Source organism: Zalophus californianus, chromosome 13, assembly GCF_009762305.2.
Source record: "Zalophus californianus isolate mZalCal1 chromosome 13, mZalCal1.pri.v2, whole genome shotgun sequence".
NCBI classification, from domain to species: Eukaryota; Metazoa; Chordata; class Mammalia; order Carnivora; family Otariidae; genus Zalophus; species Zalophus californianus.
In genome coordinates, this window is record NC_045607.1 from 36,675,555 (window position 1) to 36,696,162 (window position 20,608).

Below are 20,608 nucleotides of genomic sequence, written 5' to 3' on the forward strand. Positions count from 1 at the left end.
CTGTAAAAAACTATAAAATACATTCTATTCTCAAAAGTATAAGCTATAATAGTTTTTCAAATTTTAGAAATACATATTTGACCCTGTAGACATACATACACACAAATGAAAACAAAAGCTTCATGAAATACAAGATGTGATACTTGTATTGATATTTCCTGTTACACTATTAAAACATTAATCATAACCAACTGAATTGATTTTATAACCCATCTTCAGTTTGAAAAAACCAAATCTAATTGATCTAATAGAAAAGATAATATACATAACTTAACAAAAAAAGGAATAAGTACCATAAGAGAAAGAGAAAAAATGGTAAAGGATTGAAGGAGAGGAAAGGGTTACCTCTAGCTGTTGACAGGGACAAGAATTGAGAAAAAATCCTCATAAAGGAAAGGGATTCCATGCTTGATCTATTCAGGCTGGCCTAAACCACAACCTACATAAATAGCCACCTGGGTGGCTCAGTCCGTTGAGCACCTGACTCTTGATTTCAGCAGGTCAAATCAAGCCCCCCACCCCTCCAGCCAGACTCCCCACTCAGCAGGAGTCCGTTTGGGATTCTCTCTCCCTTCTCTCTGTCCTTCCCCCACTGTGCGCTCATGCTCTCTCTCTCTCTCTCAATTTTTTTTAAGATTTTTTATTAGGGCGCCTGGGTGGCTCAGATGGTTAAGCGTCTGCCTTCGGCTCAGGTCACGATCCCAAAGTCCTGGGATCGAGTCCCACATCGGGCTCCCTGCTCCTTGGGAGCCTGCTTCTCCCTCTGCCTCTCTGTCTCTCATGAATAAATAAATAAAATCTTTAAAAAAAAAAAAAAAGATTTTTTATTTATTTATTTGAAAGAGAGCACAAGCAGGAGGGGCAGAGGGAGAGACAGAATCTCAAGCACACTCCATGCTGAGCACAGAGCCCGATATGGGGCTGTATCCCAGGCTCCGAGATCATGACCCCAGCCGAAACCAAGACTTGGTGGCTTAACTGACTGAGCCACCCAGGCACCCCTCAAATAAATAAATACTTTTTTAAAAATTTTATTTATTTATTTGACAGAGAGAGACACAGAGAGAGAGGGAACACAAGCAGAGGGAGCGGGAGAGGGAGAAGCAGGCTTCCCACTGAGCAGGGAGTCTGATGTGGGCCTCAATTCCAGGACCCTGGGATCATGACCTGAGCCGAAGGCAGACGCCTAACAACTGAGCCACCCAGGTGCCCCAACAATAAATAAATCTTAAAAAAAAAAAAAAAGGCAACATTATCACAGAGTTGGGAAAAGGAGATTCTTTAACCTGATACTATAAATTGAGTACTATTGCTTAAACACAGCACCTTTTGCATTCCCCCTACTACATTTACATGAACCGTGATTAGAGGCACTGAACTAAGAGTTCATTTTTCTGTGTAAGAAATTAATCTTCACATTATAAAATGAAAAAAAAGACTATCATTTTTGACTCATCAAATAGGCAAAGATTACTTAAAATGATTACCTAATGTTAGGAGTGTGAGAAAATAGGCCCTGCCATGCACTTATAGCAGAAGGTAAATCTTCTCTTGAGCATCATTAAAATTATGCAGTTTTACAAAAAGCAGAATCATGGGGCACCTGGATAGCTCAGTCGGTAAAGCATCTGCCTTTGGCTCAGGTCATGAGCTCAGGCTCCTGGGATCAAGTCCTGTGTCGGGGGGGGGGGGGGGGGGGGGGGGGTCCCTGCTCAGCAGGGAGTCTGCTTCTTCCTCTGCCCCTCCTCTCACTTGCTCTCTCCCTCCCTCTCCCTCTCAAATAAATAAAATCTTAAAAAAAAAAAAAAAAAGACAGAATCAGACCTATAAATAGAACAAACTGATGGTTGCCAGAGTGGGGAAGGGTAAAATGGGGAGTGGGAGATAAAGGCTTTCAGTTATGGAATGAATAAGTGGAACAAAAGGCACAACAAAAGGAATATAGTCAATGGTATTGTGATACTACTGTATGGTGACAGATGGTAGCTACTCTTGTGGTGAACACAGCATAATGTATAAACTTGTAGAATCATTATGTTGCACACCTAAAACTGTAACATTGTATGTCAACTATACTCATTTAAAAAAAAATTTTAGGGGTATCTGGTGGCTCAGTTGGTTAAGTTTCCGACTCCAATTTTGGCTCAGGTCATGATCTCAGAGTTGTGATACTGAGCCCCACGTTGGGCTCTGCACTGGTCATACTGCTTAAGATTCTCTCTCTCCCTCTCCCTCTGTCCCTCCCCCACCCAAAAAAATTTAAATAAAAGTGAGAATACAATGTTCTACGTTTGTTGTGATAATTAAATAAGACATTTGCAAAAGTATTTAGGCAATGCCCTGATACAGCAAGGGCTCAATAAATCATAGCTATTTTAACTATTAGGACTATTATTAAATCCTTATGAAATCATTAAAAAATTATATAGTTTTATACTTTTATGTGGGAAGTTTACCAGAATTATAACTAAGATATATGAAAATACAAGCCTACCCACATGAGAGAATCCCCAACCATCTACAGTAAGAGTGAAATAGACCACTGAGCTATGTTTCCTATCATGATTTTGTACTCCACCCCCACATCCAACCGCAGCTGACCAGACCAGGTTTAGATGCCACCCAAGAGCAGCCAATCCATGAACTGGCAAAAAAAAAAAAAAAAAAAAAGAGACCAATCCAATTCCCTCTCAAAAGATCTTAAATAAGGAAAACAAAGAAATATTAAGGAGGGCACGTATTGCATGGAGCACTGGGTGTTATACACAAACAATGAATCATGGAACACTACATCAAGAACTAATGATGTAATATATGGTGATTAACATAACAATAAAAAATTTTTAAAAATCAAAAAAAAAACACTAATGATGTACTGTGTGGTGAATAATATAATAAAAAAAAGAAAAAGAAACAGTGACACAATTGGTAGTTGGTGCTGGAGCTCAGAGAAGTATATATACTCCACCGGAGCAGCCATCATGGGCTGTGTGCAAAAAAGTTAAGCATAGAAAGCCAGCTAGAAGAGAAAGGAAAACAAAACAGATTCTAAGAAAGAAGAGAGACCTAGTTAGTGGAGAGAACAATAGGCTCAGTAACTGCTTTAGTTCCTATTGTACCCAAGGTTTGGTTTTTTCAGCATTCCATGGGTTCCCAATCATGTTCACTTTTTCCCAGTAATCCCCAGTACCTTCCCTTTTCCCCAGCAGTAACCAGAACAAGTCTCTGTAACTTGACATTCACAATTAAGAAAATGTGTATTGAAACAAGTAAATACTATTTTCACCTTCTGATGGGCAAAGATTAAAAAGTCTCATACTACCTAATATTGATAGGAATTTGGATAAACACTCAATTTTTTTTTATTATGTTCAGTTAGCCAGAATACATTAGTTTTTGATGTAGTATTCAACAATTCATTAGCTGCATATAACACCCAGTGCTCATCAACACTCATATACTTTTAGTTTAAGTATAATCTCCCCCAAAACTTTTCAGAAGTGCAATGTGGCAGCAGCTACCAAATTTTTTAAAAATGCATACCATTGTCCCAGCAAGTCTCTATTTCTGGACTCTAGTGTATAGATACATTTGCAAAGCAGACCATGATAAGTGCACAAAAACATGTATTTGCTTAAAATAGTAAAAAATGGAAACAACCTAAATATTCATCAATCAGGAACCTAGGGTACAAACTTGTAACAAAATTCTGGGCACATACTGGGCACAAAGTTAACTTTTTTTTTTTTTAAGATTTATTTATTTAGAGAGAGAGAGAGAAAGCATGCACGCACACACAAGCACAGTGGGGAAGAGCAGAGGAGAGTGGGAGAGAAACCCAAGCAGACTGCACTGAGCATGGAGCCTAATGTGGGGTTCAATCCCAAGACCCTAAGATCACAACCTGAGCCCAAACCAAGAATTGGACGGTTAACCCACTGTGCCACCCAGGCACCCCCAAAGTTCACTTTAAATAAATAAAAAGAAAAAGAACAACAAGATATATGTATATACACACTCAAAGTAATGTGTTGTTGGAATAAAAGCAGGTTGAACAAGGTTAATCTATTCGTTTATACATGCATATACACAGAAGAAATCTGAGAAGGTATATACAAACCTCTAAATAGTTACTGGGGAGAAGTAGAATTGAGGTGGCCAAGAGGTAAGGGGACTTTAAGTTTTCACTAGATAGATTTCTTTAATGTTTTACAACAGCATTGATTTTTTCCAGCTTTACTGAGGTTTGACAATTTAAAATTGTAGGTATTTAAGGTGTACAACTTGATTTGATACCTACTGTGAAATAACCACCATAATCAAGCTAATTAATATATTCATCACAACTCACATAATTACCATTTTCAAGTGTGTGTATGTGCACACTGACAGCTCGAGATCCACCCTCTTAGCAAATTCCAAGTATACAGTACTCATTAATTATAAACATGTTATATGTTAATTCTCCAGAAATTATTCATCTTGCATTACTGAAACTTTGTACCCCTTGACCAACATCTCCCCATACTGATTTTTAATAATTTAATAAATTTTGTGAATTTATTTAATCAATGAATTAAATGAAATTAATGACTGTTTAAAAGATTGATTTTTTTAAAGGCTGATTTTATTTTATTTTTTTAAGATTTTATTTATTTATTTGACAGAGAGAGACACAGTGAGAGAGGGAACACAAGCAGGGGGAGTGGGAGAGGGAGAAGCAGGCTGAGCAGGGAGCCCGATGCAGGGCTTGATCCCAGGACCCTGGGATCATGACCTGAGCCGAAGGCAGACACTTAACGACTGAGCCACCCAGGCACCCCTAAAGGCTGATTTTAAAATCACATCAAGTATGAAGGGAAAAGACGTAATTAAAGGCCGGCCTTACCTGGTGAGCCCTGGAATTTGGCTCTTTTAACTGCAAGAGAAAAAAAGAGGACACCATGAAGAATTTTTGCAAATTCATTAACTAAACCATCTTGAGCATCTACCATATGCCAAGGTTAGAGTTAGAACTAGATTTGTAAGTCTAAGTCTAAAAGAAAAGATGCTGGGACTTCTGAGCAAAGGTTGAAGGCAGAGAGTTAGAAGGGCCCTTATAAATCATCCAGTCTAATCTCATCCTTAACGCAGAAATCTCTTACAGCCTCTTAACAACGATAGAGGAAACTCAATTACTCCTTTGGCAGGCAACGTGTTTCATTTCACGTATCTAAGGTTTAAGTTATATATGTTTCCCATTTAAAGCCCATCATAGAAATTCCCCCCATTTCAATCATGCCAAAAGAGTTCAACAGGCCAAATTTAGACAGATTTTAAACAAGGGGGAGAAGTAATTTCTTGCTGGGAATAAACAAGGTAACAAGAAAAGCTCCTATCCAAATGACCACAAAGAGCTATTTACAAAACATCAGTGCAGAACTGCAAAAGAAAGAATCCCACATTAGGACTGCAGCATGCCAGCTTCTAAGAAAGGTCAGACAACAAAGATGCAGGAGAACTGCCAAATTCCAGTAAACACCAAATATTTTCCCATCAATGAAGATTAAGACTAAGTGTGCAGGGGTAGGGAGAGAATAAAAGGAAATCCCAAAACAATGCCTGAAAAGGATACTTGAGGGTACAGATCTGCCATTCTCCTTGTCCTAAATTACAACTAAAAGCTTCACCTTAGCTGACATCCAAGCTCTGCCTAACACATCCAAGAGAATGGGTAATTCGGTACGTTTTTACAAGACCTTCTCCATTTTCAAGCAACATTTAATGCTAAAATCTATTTTACTGAATCAAAGTATGTCTCCCACTGGACTGTCCCTTGTAGTCTCACGTCAATCCCTCTTCCCAATTATTCTTTAATAGTTTCATTTAATCTAAGACTTACTATAAAGCTACAGTAATCAAGATAGTGTAGCACTGGCATAAAATTAGACATAGACCAATGAAATAAAATTGAAATATATATATGGAATATATAAATACACATTATCTTTACTTCATACCACACGCAAAACTTAAAATGAATCATGAATATTACTAAATATGAGCCCAAACTATAAAATATCTAGGAGAAAACAGAAAATCTTAGTGATCTTGGGCTAGGCAAAGATTTCTTAAATTGAATACAAAATCATGAACGTTAAAAGAAAAAAATGGATAGACTAGACTGAGAATTTAAAACATGCATTCCTCAAGACACTGTTAAAAAGGCAAGTTTGGGGCACCCAGGTAGCTCAATCAGTTAAGCTTCTGACTCTTAATTTCAGCTCAGGTCGTGATCTCAGGGTCACGGGATCAAGCCCTGAGTCCAGCTCCACACTCAGCATGGAGTCTGCTTGGGAGTCTGCTTGGGATTCTCTCTCTCCCTCTTCCCCTCCCCTGGCTCGCATACATGCTAAGTAAATGAATAAAACCTTAAAAAAAAAAAAAAGGCAAGTTTAAGAGGAAATATTTCAAAACATGTATAATAAGACTGATAAAGGACTATAAGAAATCTCAAAAGTCAATATTAAGAAATCAAGAATCCACATTTAAAACTGGAAAAAGGGGGTTACCTGGCTGGCTTAGTTGGTAGAGCATGTGACTGTTGATCTAGGGGTCATGAGTTCCACCCCCACATTGGTGTAGAGCTTACTTAAAAAAAATTTTTTTAAAAAAACACACTTAGCATTTACATTAGCACAAAAAATTAAATACTTAAGTATAAATCTAAAAAAAATAAGTACAAGATCTAGATGATGAAAACTCATGAAAGATATGAAAGAAGTAATTAGAGAAATAATTCATGCTCATGGATAGGAATACTCAATATTGTCAAGATGTCAGTTCTTTCCAACTTGACCTAGAGATTCAATACAATCCTAATCAAAATCCCAGCAAGTTAATATTAAAATTTCCTCCACCACTTAAAAAAAGCAGTTCAAAAATACTACTCTACACCACAACCCTGCATGACTGAGATTTTGAACACCTAAATTGATGATTTTTACCCAGGAGTTATTTAATATTGTTAGCACTATAATGTGATTCACTTATATTTGTATCATCATGTGATAAACTGTAACTATGTAATTAAACAGAATTCTGACATAGTCTGCCAACCTTTAAAATGTCATTCCTTCATTCATTGGCTTGCTACTTTCAAAATAAAGTAAAAGAAGAGCCTTTATTTAAAAAAAAAAATCCCAGCAGGCTATCTTGTGGATATGGACAAACTGACTAAAGTTTATACGGAAAAGCAAAAGACCCACAATAGCCAACTCTATGCTGAAGTTCAAGACCAATACTACCCAACTTTGGAGACTTACTATAAAGCTAATAGTGATCAAGACAATATGGTTTTAGTGAAAGAACAAATAGATCAAATGGAACAGAACAGAGGGCCAGAAATAGACCCACATAACTATAGTCAACTAATTTTTTTTAAGATTTTATTTTTAAGCAACCTCTACAACCAATGTGGATCTCAAACTTATAACCCCGAGAGACACATGCTCCATCCACCATCTGAGCCAACCAGGTGCCCCAGTCAACTGATCTTCAACAACGGAGCAAAGTCAATACAATGGAGTAACAACAGCCTTTTCAACAAATGGTGCTATAACTAATGGACATGTACATGGTGGGGAAAAAAAAAATTCTTAGAGACAGACCTTCACAAAAATTAACTCAAAATGGATCACAGACCTAAATGTAAAATGCAAAATTATGAAATTCCTAGAAGACAACATAAGAAAAAACTCAGATGACCTTGGATATGATTAGGACTTTTTAGACACAACACAAAGGCACAATTCACAAAAGAAGTAACTGATAAGCTGGACTTCAGTAAATTAAAAACTGCTCTGTGTAAGGCCATGTCAAAAGAATGAGAAGATAAGCCACAGACTGGGAAAAAGTATTTGCAAAAGACACATCTCATATAGGACTGTTATCCAAAATACCCAAAGAACTGCTAGAACTCAACAGTTATGAAAACACACTACCTGACTTTAAAATGAGCAAAAGACATTAATAGACACTTCACCCCAAGAAGATATATAGATAGCAAGTAACTCCATGAAAAGATGTTCAACATCATATGTCATTAGGGAATTACAAATTAAAACAATGGTGTTAAGCAAGAAAAAAAAACTGCCTAAAAACTGAATTAAATGGATGAGGTAGCTATTTGGCTACCTCATTATGGGCTATTATGGACTCCTTAGTATCAAAACACTCTTCTTCTGAAGGAATCCTGAGAGAGATGGGAGGCAGAACCTAAAACACACTACAGAAGCCAAAGGCAGCCGACCTAGATGCAGTAATCACATGCTCCCAACTTCAATTTTGAGGGAGTGAAACAAAGATGCAAGGTTGTTTAGAGAAAGCTGTAGAGAAGTTGGTATTCCAGCAGAAGGTCATGAATGTCTAACAGTAGAGTTCTAAAGGACAATAGTAAATTTCCAGGGTGTTAGAGCACCACAATGGACCATTCTTGTTAACAGATGTTGGGAGCTTATGCTAATTTTCCTTTTTATCTCCATTTCACAGATTAGCAAAAGTCAAGCTCAGAGAGTTTCTGTGGCTGGGTCAGATTAAGAATCTGTTGGCAACATCATATGGATAATAAGTAATGGAGCTTGATAAAGGATTTATGTCTTTTGATTATAAATTTAGTTCTTTCCATTTCACCAAAATGCCACAGCAACAGAAGGAAGAGAAAGAATGAAAAACCACTGTCTCTACCCTAAGGAAGTTGGAAAAAAAAAAAAATGCAAGCACACAGAGGAAAGATCCAATCATATAATTCACTGTCAGTCTAGAAACCAAAATGCAGTGTTCAGATGAAATGGGCCACAAAGAAAGGACCGATGAGGAGGGTGGGATAATAATCAAAGACTTCATCAAATAGAAGTAGGACTAAGGAAATGGGTAAAATATAGATAAGAAAAGAGACATAAGAAACAGCATTAAAAAGGTATGAAAAAATCAAAGTCAGAGGAGCGTGTTTTTCTACATGTTAGTCATGAAGATAAAAGCACCTAAAATCTGAGTGTTTCCCAACATTCCAAAGACAGGCAAAGTCCACTAGCCCCACAAAATCTCCAAGAGTTTGGGTACAGGTATTTGGGGCTAGTTAGACACGGGGCTAAAATAAAGGAATTACAGTATCTTAAATCCAGAGCTTTTCCTATTTAAGAATAAATTTAAAAAAAAAAAAAAAAAAGGAAATCTTTCTAAATCTCCTTTGGAAAGACAGCACAAGGATACCAAAAGTCCAGAAACGAAGTATATACATTTTGTTTGCTTTTCAGTTTTTCCTAGGTACAGTCCCTCTCTTTTTTACCATCACTTGCTCCTCCTTGAAACTGTGCCAACATGCCTTCCCTCCCGTTGTGTATTACTGTAAATTCTTAACCTTTAAATTTACATTCCTTTGATAATTTAACAAAAGCTGCAGATCTGCTCTCCAGAAAAAATGCACATCTATCCACAAAACAGTGCATATCAAGGGGAAATTCATGCATTAGCATCTGCTAATAAAATTGCTTTTTGCAATGTTGTCATTCTCATTAGATTTTCCTATTTTATGTTTGCAAAAGTCTACTTTTATTGATTAGTCTTATGTTTATTTGCTCTATTAAAATGGGCTAATTACATGGTGTTTTCTCCATGGTGTTTGCAAGTATCTCTTTGGAATTGGATGGAATCATTGCTAATTCAAGGTCTACTCTAGCCCTAGGTATAATAAACATAGGCCCTTGAGAAAATCATTATCATAGGAGCATGTTTTTCTAAGTATTTGTCATGAAGATACAGCATCTAAAATCTGAGTGTTTCCCAACATTTCAATGACAACTCCGGAAATATTATAATAATCCTACAGAAGTGGAACAAAAATAGCAGCTGCTAATGCTAGAAAATCATTGCAGTTATTTGGGAAAAGTACAGGACAAGAAATCAGACTGACTCTAGACTTGCCTCTGACACTGCTCATCCGTGGGCCCTTAGACAAAAAAAAAAAAAAAAAAGGAGTATCGTAGCCCTCAGGGTTTTCAGAAAGAAGGTGAATATTATGTCTGTTGTGGAAAATGAAGGTTTTTATATACTGAGTTTCTGTGTAAATGGGGGAAGAGGGAGACAAAAGAACTGATGTGAAAGGACACTGAAATGTAAAAAAGCATTTATTTCAGTTCCCATTTTTAAATTAACTCCTGATTTTGTAAATTAAAATGTTTTCATGACATGCATCATATTTTAGTAAAAGCAACAGCAAAGAAATTCACTTGAAAAGTCAAACTGCACTGGTAGTACTTGAAAAATAAAATCCTCAGAAGTCTTGGTGACCTCGTTTTACCGATTAATTCTGGAATTTGGATACTTACACCTAGAAAGTAACAAAGATTGGTTCAGCTATCATTATTTTAAATCTTAGAATTCTGTATCAAATTTGACCTACGTCCTACTTCTTTGTCATAATATATGTATATTTAAGTATCATATACTTCTATGTTATTTTTTTTTAATTTTTTATTGTTATGTTAATCACCATATACTACATCATTAGTTTTTGGTGCAGTGTTCCATGATTCATTGTTTGTTCATAACACCCAGTGCTCCATGCAGAACGTGCCCTCCTCAATACCCATCACCAGGCTAGCCCATCCCCCTACCCTCCTCCCCTCTAGAACCCTCAGTTTGTTTTTCAGAGTCCATCATCTCTCATGGTTCGTCTCTCTATATGTTATTTTTAAAATCTTGATACCAGCTAAGGCAAGAGATTCCTACCTAGTTCTACACTGTTATGCTTACTCTTTTTTTTACATCTCTTCACATAAGGTTTTTCCCCATTAATTTCTTAATGTCACTATTACATAAACAGGTTTTCAAATGATAACCAAACATTTGTAAATTTTAGAATCAAATGGCAAGTTCCCAAAATCAGTGTTAAGATTGATCAGAACTACAGTTAACATCTATAAATCAAATGAGGAAACTTTACATTTTTAAAATATTTATGTTGGGGCACCTGGGTGGCTCAGTCATTAAGCATCTGCCTTTGGCTCAGGTCATGATCCCAGGGTCCTGGGATTGAGCCCCACATCGGGCTCTCTGCTCAGCAGGAAGCCTGCTTCTCCCTCTCCCACTCCCCCTGCTTATGTTCGCTCTCTCGCTGTGTCTCTCTCTGTCAAATAAATAAAATCTTTAAAAAAAAATAAAATAGGGCGCCTGGGTGGCTCAGTTGGTTAAGCGACTGCCTTCAGCTCAGGTCATGATCCTGGAGTCCCGGGATCGAGTCCCACATCGGGCTCCCTGCTCAGCAGGGAGTCTGCTTCTCCCTCTGACCCTCTTCCCGCTCATGCTCTCTCTCATTCTCTCTCTCAAATAAATAAATAAAATCTTTAAAATAAATAAAATAAATAAAATAAAATAATAAAATATTTGTTTCCACTGGAGGGTGGCACAAAAATTTTTAGGTTTCTTATACTTGAAAACAGCATGTCTACCTCTTTAACAGTCTTGGTTATAATTTCCTATGAAATTAATTTAATCTTGTCCCATACATCTTTTGCTAGATTTCACTACAGCACCCTTTTGTTTTTGCTATTGCCAATGATATATGTACTACATAGAAATGCAGCTAACTTCTGTAAACTATCTTAAATGCAATAACTGTTACATTCTTCTTTTAGACCTAGATTCTCTAGTTTTCTTAATAGAAAATCACATCATCATTTTTTTCTTTCTTTCCAAACCTAAAATCTTTTCATTCTTTTTCTGGTCTTATGGCACAGGTTAGGACTTCTAATACACTACTGAATGTAAATAATAAAAATTGGCATCCTTGAATTGTTTGATTTTAAGCGGGAATTTTGTTTAAGATTTGTCAGAGAGAGCGAGAGCGCACACGCGCGCATAAGCAGGGGGAGCAGCAGGCAGAGGGAGAAACAGGTTCCCCACCAAGTAAGAAGCCTGATGTGTGGCTCAATCCCAGGACGCTGGGATCATGACCTGAGCAGAAGGCAGACGCCCAACTGACTGAGCCACCCAGGCGTCCCAAGTGGAAATTTTTTAAATATTAACTCCTTGAACTTAAATTTTTTATTGACGTATAATTCACATATAGTTTCAGGTGTACAACAGTGATTCAACAAGTCCATATGTTCACAAGTGTAGCTACCATCTGTCATCATACAATGCTATGACAATACCATTGACTATATTCCCTATGCTTTAATCTTTCACCCCTATAATTTATTCACTCTATAACTGGAAGCCTCTATCTGCTACCCACTCCTCTTCACCCATTTTGCCCATCTCCCCTCCCATCCTACCACACCCCACCCCCACAATTGCACCCATCAGTTTATTCTCTGTATTTATGAGTCTATTTCTGCATTTTGTTTATTTATTTTTTAGATTCCACTTACAAGTAAAATCATATGGTATTTGTCTTTCTCTTATTTTGTTTAGCATAATACCCTTTAGGTCTACCCATGTTGTTGCAAATGGCAAGATCTCATCCTTTTTATCGCTAAGTGATACTCCTGTGTGTGTGTGTGTGTGTGTGTGTGTGTGTACACAAATTTTTTAATGTTTCAATACTGAGTATAATGTTTACTATAGGATTAACTTTTATTTTGAAATAATTATAGATTTACAGAAAATTGCAACAATAATAGGAGTCCAATGTACCCTTCACCCAGTTTCCCACAATAGTTAAATCTTACAGAAATCTTACATAATCTTACATGATACTACAATATCAAAACCGGGAAATTAACATAATATATATATGTTTTTCTACAGTATTTATCAAATATGTAGACCCACACAGCTACCACTGCAATCAAGATATAGAAATATTCCATCACCAAAAAAAAAAAAATTCCATCATCACAAGCTCTCCCTCATAATACTACTTTATAGTCATGCTTATCCCCTCCTTCATCATCTCTAACCCCTGGCAACCACTTATCTGTTCCCCATCTGCATAATTTTGTCATTTCAAGAATACTATATAGATTCATATACAAAGTAGTCTTTCAAAATTGCCTTTTTCCACTCAGCATAACAACCCTGAGGTCCATCCAAGTTGTTCTATGTATCAATATATAGTCATGTTTTTATATCCACTCTGCCAAACTCTTATGTACTTGGATCATTTCCATTTAATGTAATTCTTAAACTGTTATGGCTTAAATCTATCATTTTTTGTTTTCTAGAGTTCTCAAGCTTTTTCTCTATTTTCTTTTTCTTGCCTTCCTGTGGGTTAAACATTTTTTTGGAACTCTGTTTTTATTTGTAATATATTTTAATGTATCACATTGTACATTAGTGGTCTCTCTTAGTAATACATTTTACATATATAACATCACAGTCTAAGCTTGTCAACATTTTACCAGTTCAAGTGAAGTACAGAAGTTGTTATATTGCCTTTAAGCCACCTTACCATTCCTCCACTTGTAATATAATCATCTTAAAATATTTCTACTACAAAGATGAGAACCACATAGGACAATATTTCTATTACTGAACATAATTTAGAAACTAAAGCCTGTTTTATTTACCCATATTTTTCTTTCCATTGTTTTTTTTTTAAGATTTTATTTATTTATTTGAGAGAGAGAGCACATGGGGGGGGAGGGTCAGAGGGAGAAGCAGACTCCCTGCTGAGCAGGGAGCCCAATGCAGGACTCAATCCCAGGACTCCTGGATCATGACCTGAGCAGAAGGCAGCTGCTTAACCAACTGAGCCACCCAGGTGCCCTTTTGTTCTTTCTTCCTGATATGCCAAGATTTCTTTTATCATTTCCTTACTGTTTGAAGAAATTTCTTCATCTAAGAACATCTTCATTCTTCAAAGATATTTTCACCAGATATGGAATTTTGAGTTGACTTTTTCTTTCTGCTTTTGAAAAGTGTTGCACCACTTCCTTCTGGTCTCCGTGGTTTCTGATGAGAAATCCAGCCATTTAAATTGTTTTTACTCTCTATATATATTTCTCTTCTGCTGCTTTCAATGTTTTTCTTTGTCTTTAATTTACCAAAGTTTAATTATGATGTGTCTTGGTGTGGATTTCTTTTATCATGTTTAAAGTTTACTCAGCTTCTTAAATCTGTAGATCTATGCTTTTTGACAAATTGGAAAAGCTTTCAGCCATTATTTTTATTTTATTTTTTATAATTTTTTAATTTTATTTATTTGAGAGAGAGAGAGAGAGTGAGCATGAGAAGGGGGAGGGTCAAAGGGAGAAGCAGGCTCCCTGCCAAGCAGGGAGTCTGATGCGGGACTCGATCCAGGATCATGACCTGAGCCGAAGGCAGTCGCTTAACCAACTGAGCCACCCAGGCACCCATTATTTCTTTTTTTTTTTTTTTAAGATTTTATTTATTTGACAGAGAGAGACACAGCAAGAGGGAACACAGGCAGGGGGAGTGGGAGAGGGAGAAGCAGGCTTCCCGCGGAGCAGGGAGCCCGATGCGGGGCTCGATCTCAGGACCCTGGGATCATGACCTGAGCCGAAGGCAGATGCTTAATGACTGAGCCACCCAGGCACCCCTCAGCCATTATTTCTTTGAATACTTTTTCATCCCCATCCTCTTTTTCCTCTCCTGAAATTCTGATGACATATCAGATCTTTTCCAGTAATTCCACAGGTCTCAGAGGTTCTCTTTATTTTCTTTTTCAATCTATTTTCTCTCTCTTATTCAAACAGCACAATTTCTATTATCCTATCTTCAAGTTCACTGAATCTTTGCTCTCTTCATTCTGCCATTGGGCTCATCCATTGAGTTTTTTGGTTATTGTATTTTTTAGTTCTAAAATTTCTACTTGGTTCTTCTTTAGATCTTCTATTTCTTTCCTGAGATTTTCTAGCTATTCATTTATTTCAAGTGCATTTGTAATTGCTGACTGAAGCATTTTTATGATGGCAGTTTTAAAATCCTTGTCAGATGATTCTAATACCTGTATCATCTCAGTATTGGCACTTGATTAACAAAAAGCAACAAAAATATTCCCTTGAAATAACCAAAGTGATAGTCTAACAAGTATGAATGGTTTATATGAAAGGGCAAATATGTCTTAGGTTGTGTCTCCCCAGTAGCATTTAACTGTATAAATACCAATGTTTTAGTTGATCTCAAAATGGATGGATACATTAAAATGGAAATGAAAGTACAGCCTGAAAGCAAGTGGTCTAAAGTTTGGTTTTGAATCGAGTCTGGATCAATACTCAGCAGGTAAAAGGTGACTGCAGGTAGACTCATAGGTATCAATGCTCCAGAATGAGAAGTTTACAAATTAGAAAAGTAACACCTTCTTTTATTCATAGACTTTTAAAAATACATAAACATATAAATGACCGGAAAAGATATCCAGGATGGATTACCAACTAAAAATATATAATACACTTCATGTAATTCTGTTGTGTAAAAGCAAACCGAAAACCTCACATCATCTATAAAAATTAATTCAAAATAGATCAAAGACCTAACTGTAAGAGCTCAAACTATGAAAACTCTTAGAAAACATAGATGTAAATCTTTGTGACTTTAAATTAGGTGATGGTTCTTTACATAAAACACCTAAAACACAAGCAACAAAAGAAAAATAAATTGAACTTCACACTTAACTTTTCGTGTCAAAGGACACAATTAAGATTAAATATATATGAAAATATAACCAGAAAACAGAAAATATTTGCAAAGCATAAAGAAGGGTTTTGTATCTACAATATATACAGAAGTCCTACAGTTAATAAAAATAATCTGATTAAAAAATGTGCAAAGAATTTGAATACTTTTCCAAAGAAGATATACAAATGACCACTAAACATATGAAAGATGTTCAACATCATTAGTTATTAGGAAATGTATATGAAAACAAAAATGTAAATCAAAATTAGTATTCACAAATGAGGTACCATTTCACACCCAATGGGATGGGTAAAATAAAAAAATATCCTAATAACTGTTGGCTTGGATGTGGAGAAATTGGGATCCACATTCATCGCTGGTTGGAAATGCACAATGGTACAGACACTTTAAAAAACAGTTCACAGTTCCTCAAAACGTTACACACAAAGCTACCATTTGGCTCTTAGGAATATATCTATATTATATATATATAATATATATACCACTCTCAGGTATATATCCAGGAAAAATGAAAACATATGCCCACACCGAAACATGTATACAAATGTTTAAAGCAATATTATTCATAATATCAAGCAATATTCATAGTATCCAACCCAAATGTCGATGAATAAATAAATAAAATGTGATATATCGATACAGAATATTTTCAGCCATAAAAAAGATGAAATACTGAGGGGCACCTGGTTGGCTCAGTTGGCTGGGCATCGAGCCCCACACTGGGCTCCCTGCTCAGCAGAGGGTACTGGGATCGAGCCCCACATTGGGCTCCCTGCTCAGCAGAGAGCCTGCTTCTCCTGCTCCCTCTGCCCCTCCCCCCACGCATGCTTTCTCTCAAATAAAATCTTAAAAAAAAAACAAAGAAATACTGATAAATGCTACAACATACATAAAGCCTGAAAATATTATGCTAAATTAAAGAAGCCAGTCACAAAGGACTACATAGGGTATGATTCCTTTTACAAGATACAATAGATCCAAAATTGGAAAAGCCAGAAAGCAGATTAGTGGTCACCAGGAAATGGAGGAAAATGGAATGATTACTTAATTATGGGGTGTTTTTCTAGGATGATGAAAATACTTGAAATCTTGAAAGAGGTGGTGATTGTACAACGTTTTAAATATACTAAATGCCACTGAACTATAATTTAAAATGGTTAATTGTATGTTTTGCATTTTGCCTCAATTTAAAAAGAAATATACCTGGGGCGCCTGGGTGGCTCAGTTGGTTAAGCGGCTGCCTTCGGCTCAGGTCATAATCCCAGGGTCCTGGGATCGAGCCCCGCATCGGACTCCCTGCTCCGCGGGGAGCCTGCTTCTCCCTCTCCCTCTGCCTGCCTCTCTGCCTACTTGTTCTCTGTATCTCTCTGCCAAATAAATAAATAAAATCTTAAAAAAAAAGAAATATACCTACACAAAAATTGTACATGAACGTTCTTAGCATTATTCATAATAACTCAAAAGCAGAAACAACCCAAACATCTATTAACAGATGAATGGATAACAAAATGTGGTATATCCAAACAATGGAATCTTAGTCATAAAAGAGATAAAAGTACTGATGAAAGCTAAAACTTGAATAAACTTCAAAAACATGCTAAGTGAAAGAAACCAGCATAAAAGACAATTATATTTTATAATTCCATTTATATAAAATGTCCAGAAAAGTAATTGTATGAAGAGAAAAAGTAGATTAGCAGTTGCCTACGGCTTGAGAGCTTGCAGGGGAAAAAAGTAGAGTAACTGCAAATGGGTAAGGTGTTTCTTTTGGGGTGATAATGTTCTAGAACTGATTGCACTGATGGCTGCACAACTCTGAATATACAAAAACCAGTGCATTGTAAACTAAGTGGATGAATTGTAGGGTATGTGAATTATCTAAAAAAAAGCGTTATTTAAAAAAGGAAACAAAAAAACTAATATAGATGTATATATGCTTATATATTTGTTATAAATAGGAAGAAAGGCATAGAAAGATACACACCATGTGGGCTGTTAGTTACCTCAGGAAATGAGATAGGGATAGATGTGAGGTTATCAAGTTTTTAAAAGTTTTTAAATCCTTACATATCTTCATATTGTTCACTTATTAAAACAAACCGGTATTAATTTGGAAGTCTGAAAGGTTTAAAGTTTGAAAAACATTAAATATGTATTTAAAATAAAACATTTGGGGCGCCTGGGTGGCTCAGTCGGTTGAGCGTCTACCTTCGGCTCGGGTCGTGATCCCAGAGCCCTGGGTTCTAGCCCTGCGTTGGATTTCCTGCTCAGTGGGAAGTCTGCTTCTCCCTCTCCCTCCGTCGCTCCCCCTGCTTGTGCTCTCTCTCAGATAAATAAAATCTTTAAAACAAATAAATAAAATAAGGGGCGCCTGGGTGGCTCAGTCATTAAGCATCTGCCTTTGGCTCAGGTCATGATCCCGGGGTCCTGGGATCAAGCCCTGCATCAGACTCCCTGCTCAGCAAGGAGCCTGCTTCCCCCCTCCCTCTGCTGCTCTCCCTGCTTGTGTTCTCTCTCTCGCTGTCAAATAAATAAATAAAATCTTTTAAAAAATAAAATAAATTATACGGCTCTACACTATCAACTATTTCCTCAAATTGTTAAAAAAAATAGATTGATAAACAAACCTGATATCTAATTATGAACTAATTTATTTTTTTTTTTTTTAAAGATTTTATTTATTTATTTGAGAGAGACTGAGAGATAGAGAGCACGAGAGGGAAGAGGGTCAGAGGAGAAGCAGACTCCCTGCTGAGCAGGGAGCCCGATGTGGGACTCGATCCCGGGACTCCAGGATCATGACCTGAGCCGAAGGCAGTCGCCCAACCAACTGAGCCACCCAGGCACCCTAATTATGAACTAATTTAAAAGTAGTATTCTCACAGACAAAACTGGGAAGGGCTCCAATCCCCTTTTATCATCTAATTCCACATTACTATTACGTATTAAAAAAAAAGTCATAACTGAACACTTAGGCTCTTTAATACTCCAGCAAACATGGAAACCCCAGAAGTCAGGACTAAAGAGAGGATCCACTGGAAGAGCATTTGGCCCGAGGCTCCTTACTAATAAAAAGCAGAAATAAGAGAAGATACACAGTGCCTAACCCTCAAACTGTTAACTTCAGCTCTTGAGTTTCTCTGACCTTGGGGAAAAATCAAATCTACAACTGGCACCCTTGAGATTACAGGAAATAATCCTATTCAAACTGACTCTGCATCCAGTGACCTGGTTCCTCAGACATAGGGAATGGCTAACCTGCCTTGTTCAAGCCTGTCCTGCAAGAAACACTTCCTAAAGTGCTGCAGCACTACAGTCCCTATCTGCAACCTTCCTACTTTAGAATCTAGCATTAAAGGAGTGTGTCAACTCTCAAATAACCACCATTTCCTTTTTATTAGAAGTTAACATTTCATTTTTTTTTTAAAGATTTTATTTATTTATTTGAGAGAGAGAATGAGATAGAGCATGAGAGGGGAGAGGGTCAGAGGGAGAAGCAGACTCCCCGCTGAGCGGGGAGCCCGATGCGGGACTCGATCCCGGGACTCCAGGATCATGACCTGAGCCGAAGGCAGTCGCTCAACCAACTGAGCCACCCAAGCGCCCAACATTTCATTTTTTTTAAACATTTTTTTTTTAAAGATTTTACTTATTTATTTGACAGAGAGAGAAAGACAGAGAGAGCAGGAACACAAGCAGGGGGAGTGGGAGGGGGAGAAGCAGGCTTCCTGCCAAGCAGGGAGCCGGATGCGGGACTCGATCCCAGGACCCTGGGATCATGACCTGAGCCGAAGGCAGACACTTAACGACTGAGCCACCCAGGCGCCCCATATTTTTAGTCTTTTATCAATATACATTATTTTAATTTTACTTAGCTAGTTTGGAACTTACTGTACCTAGCTGGTTTTACAATGTTTTTCCCAATTAAAAATGTTTTATGAAGCATTTTCCATGTTATTAGATATTCATTTATAACACGATTTTTATTAGCTGTTATGGACTGAATGTGTCCCCTCAAAATTCATATGCTGGAACATTAACCCTCAATGTTATCATATTTGGAGGCGGGGCTTTTTAGGGTAATTAGGTTTAGATGAGGTCATGAGGGTAGGTTCCTCATACTAGGATTAGTATCCTTACAAGAAGAGGCCAAAAAGCTAGCTCTCTCCGGCTCTACCATATGAGGTCACAGTATGAAAGCAACCACCTGCAAGGCAAGATGATGGCTTTCACCAAGAACTCAACCATGCTAGAAACTTGATCTTGGACTTCCCAGCCTCCAGAATTGAGAAAACTAAATGTCTGTTGTTTAAACCACCCAGTTTATCAGATATTATTGTTATGGGATGAACTGTGTTCCTCTAAAACTAAAATATTGAAGTCCTCACCCCAAGGAATTCAGAATGTGACCTTATTTGGAAATAGGATCACTGCAGATATAGCTAGTTAAGATTAAGTCCTCAGGGTAGATCCTAATCCATGATGACTGATATCCTTATAAAAAGGGGAAATTTGGACACAGAGACATACATACAAGGAGAATACCATGTGAAGATAAGGCAGAGATGCTTCTACAAGGCAAGAACCACCGACAATTGCCAGAAAGCCAGCAGAAGCTAGGGGAAAGGCATGAAATAGATTCCCTCACAACCCTCAGAAGTACCCTGCAGACACCCTGATCTTGGACTTCAAGCCTCCAGAACTCTGAGACAAATTTCTGTTGTTTAAGCCACCCACCGCTTGCGGTACTTTGTCAGTGGCCCTAGAAAATTAATACAATTATAAATAACCTTGGATGACATATAATCAGGGATATACAAAAATTTTACTCTCTTAGAATAAAGTCTTAGAAGTAAAACTGCAGTCAAATAAAAAGTACAGTTTAATGGCCCTAATATGTAATATCCCATAAGACTGGTCTTTTCTCAAGAGGCTCTCCTTTAACTTTTCTCTAGAATCCCCAGAG

The 20,608-nt window shown here is 37.1% G+C and overlaps 1 protein-coding gene across 11 annotated transcripts in view; it reads right to left on the bottom strand.

Moving 5' to 3' along the window:
- The window catches only part of UNC13B (unc-13 homolog B), a 215,773-nt gene that overhangs the window by 164,288 nt on the left and 30,877 nt on the right, over positions 1 to 20,608 (bottom strand). For 10 of the 11 annotated variants that reach the window (XM_027614564.2, XM_027614563.2, XM_027614562.2 and 7 more), the window contains exon 2: positions 4,889 to 4,918. The exons of the other annotated variant lie outside the window; for it this stretch is intronic. In XM_027614564.2, coding sequence (XP_027470365.2) covers positions 4,889 to 4,918 — 30 coding nt within the window. The remainder of the gene's footprint in view (positions 1 to 4,888; positions 4,919 to 20,608) is intronic. 11 annotated transcript variants of the gene reach the window in all.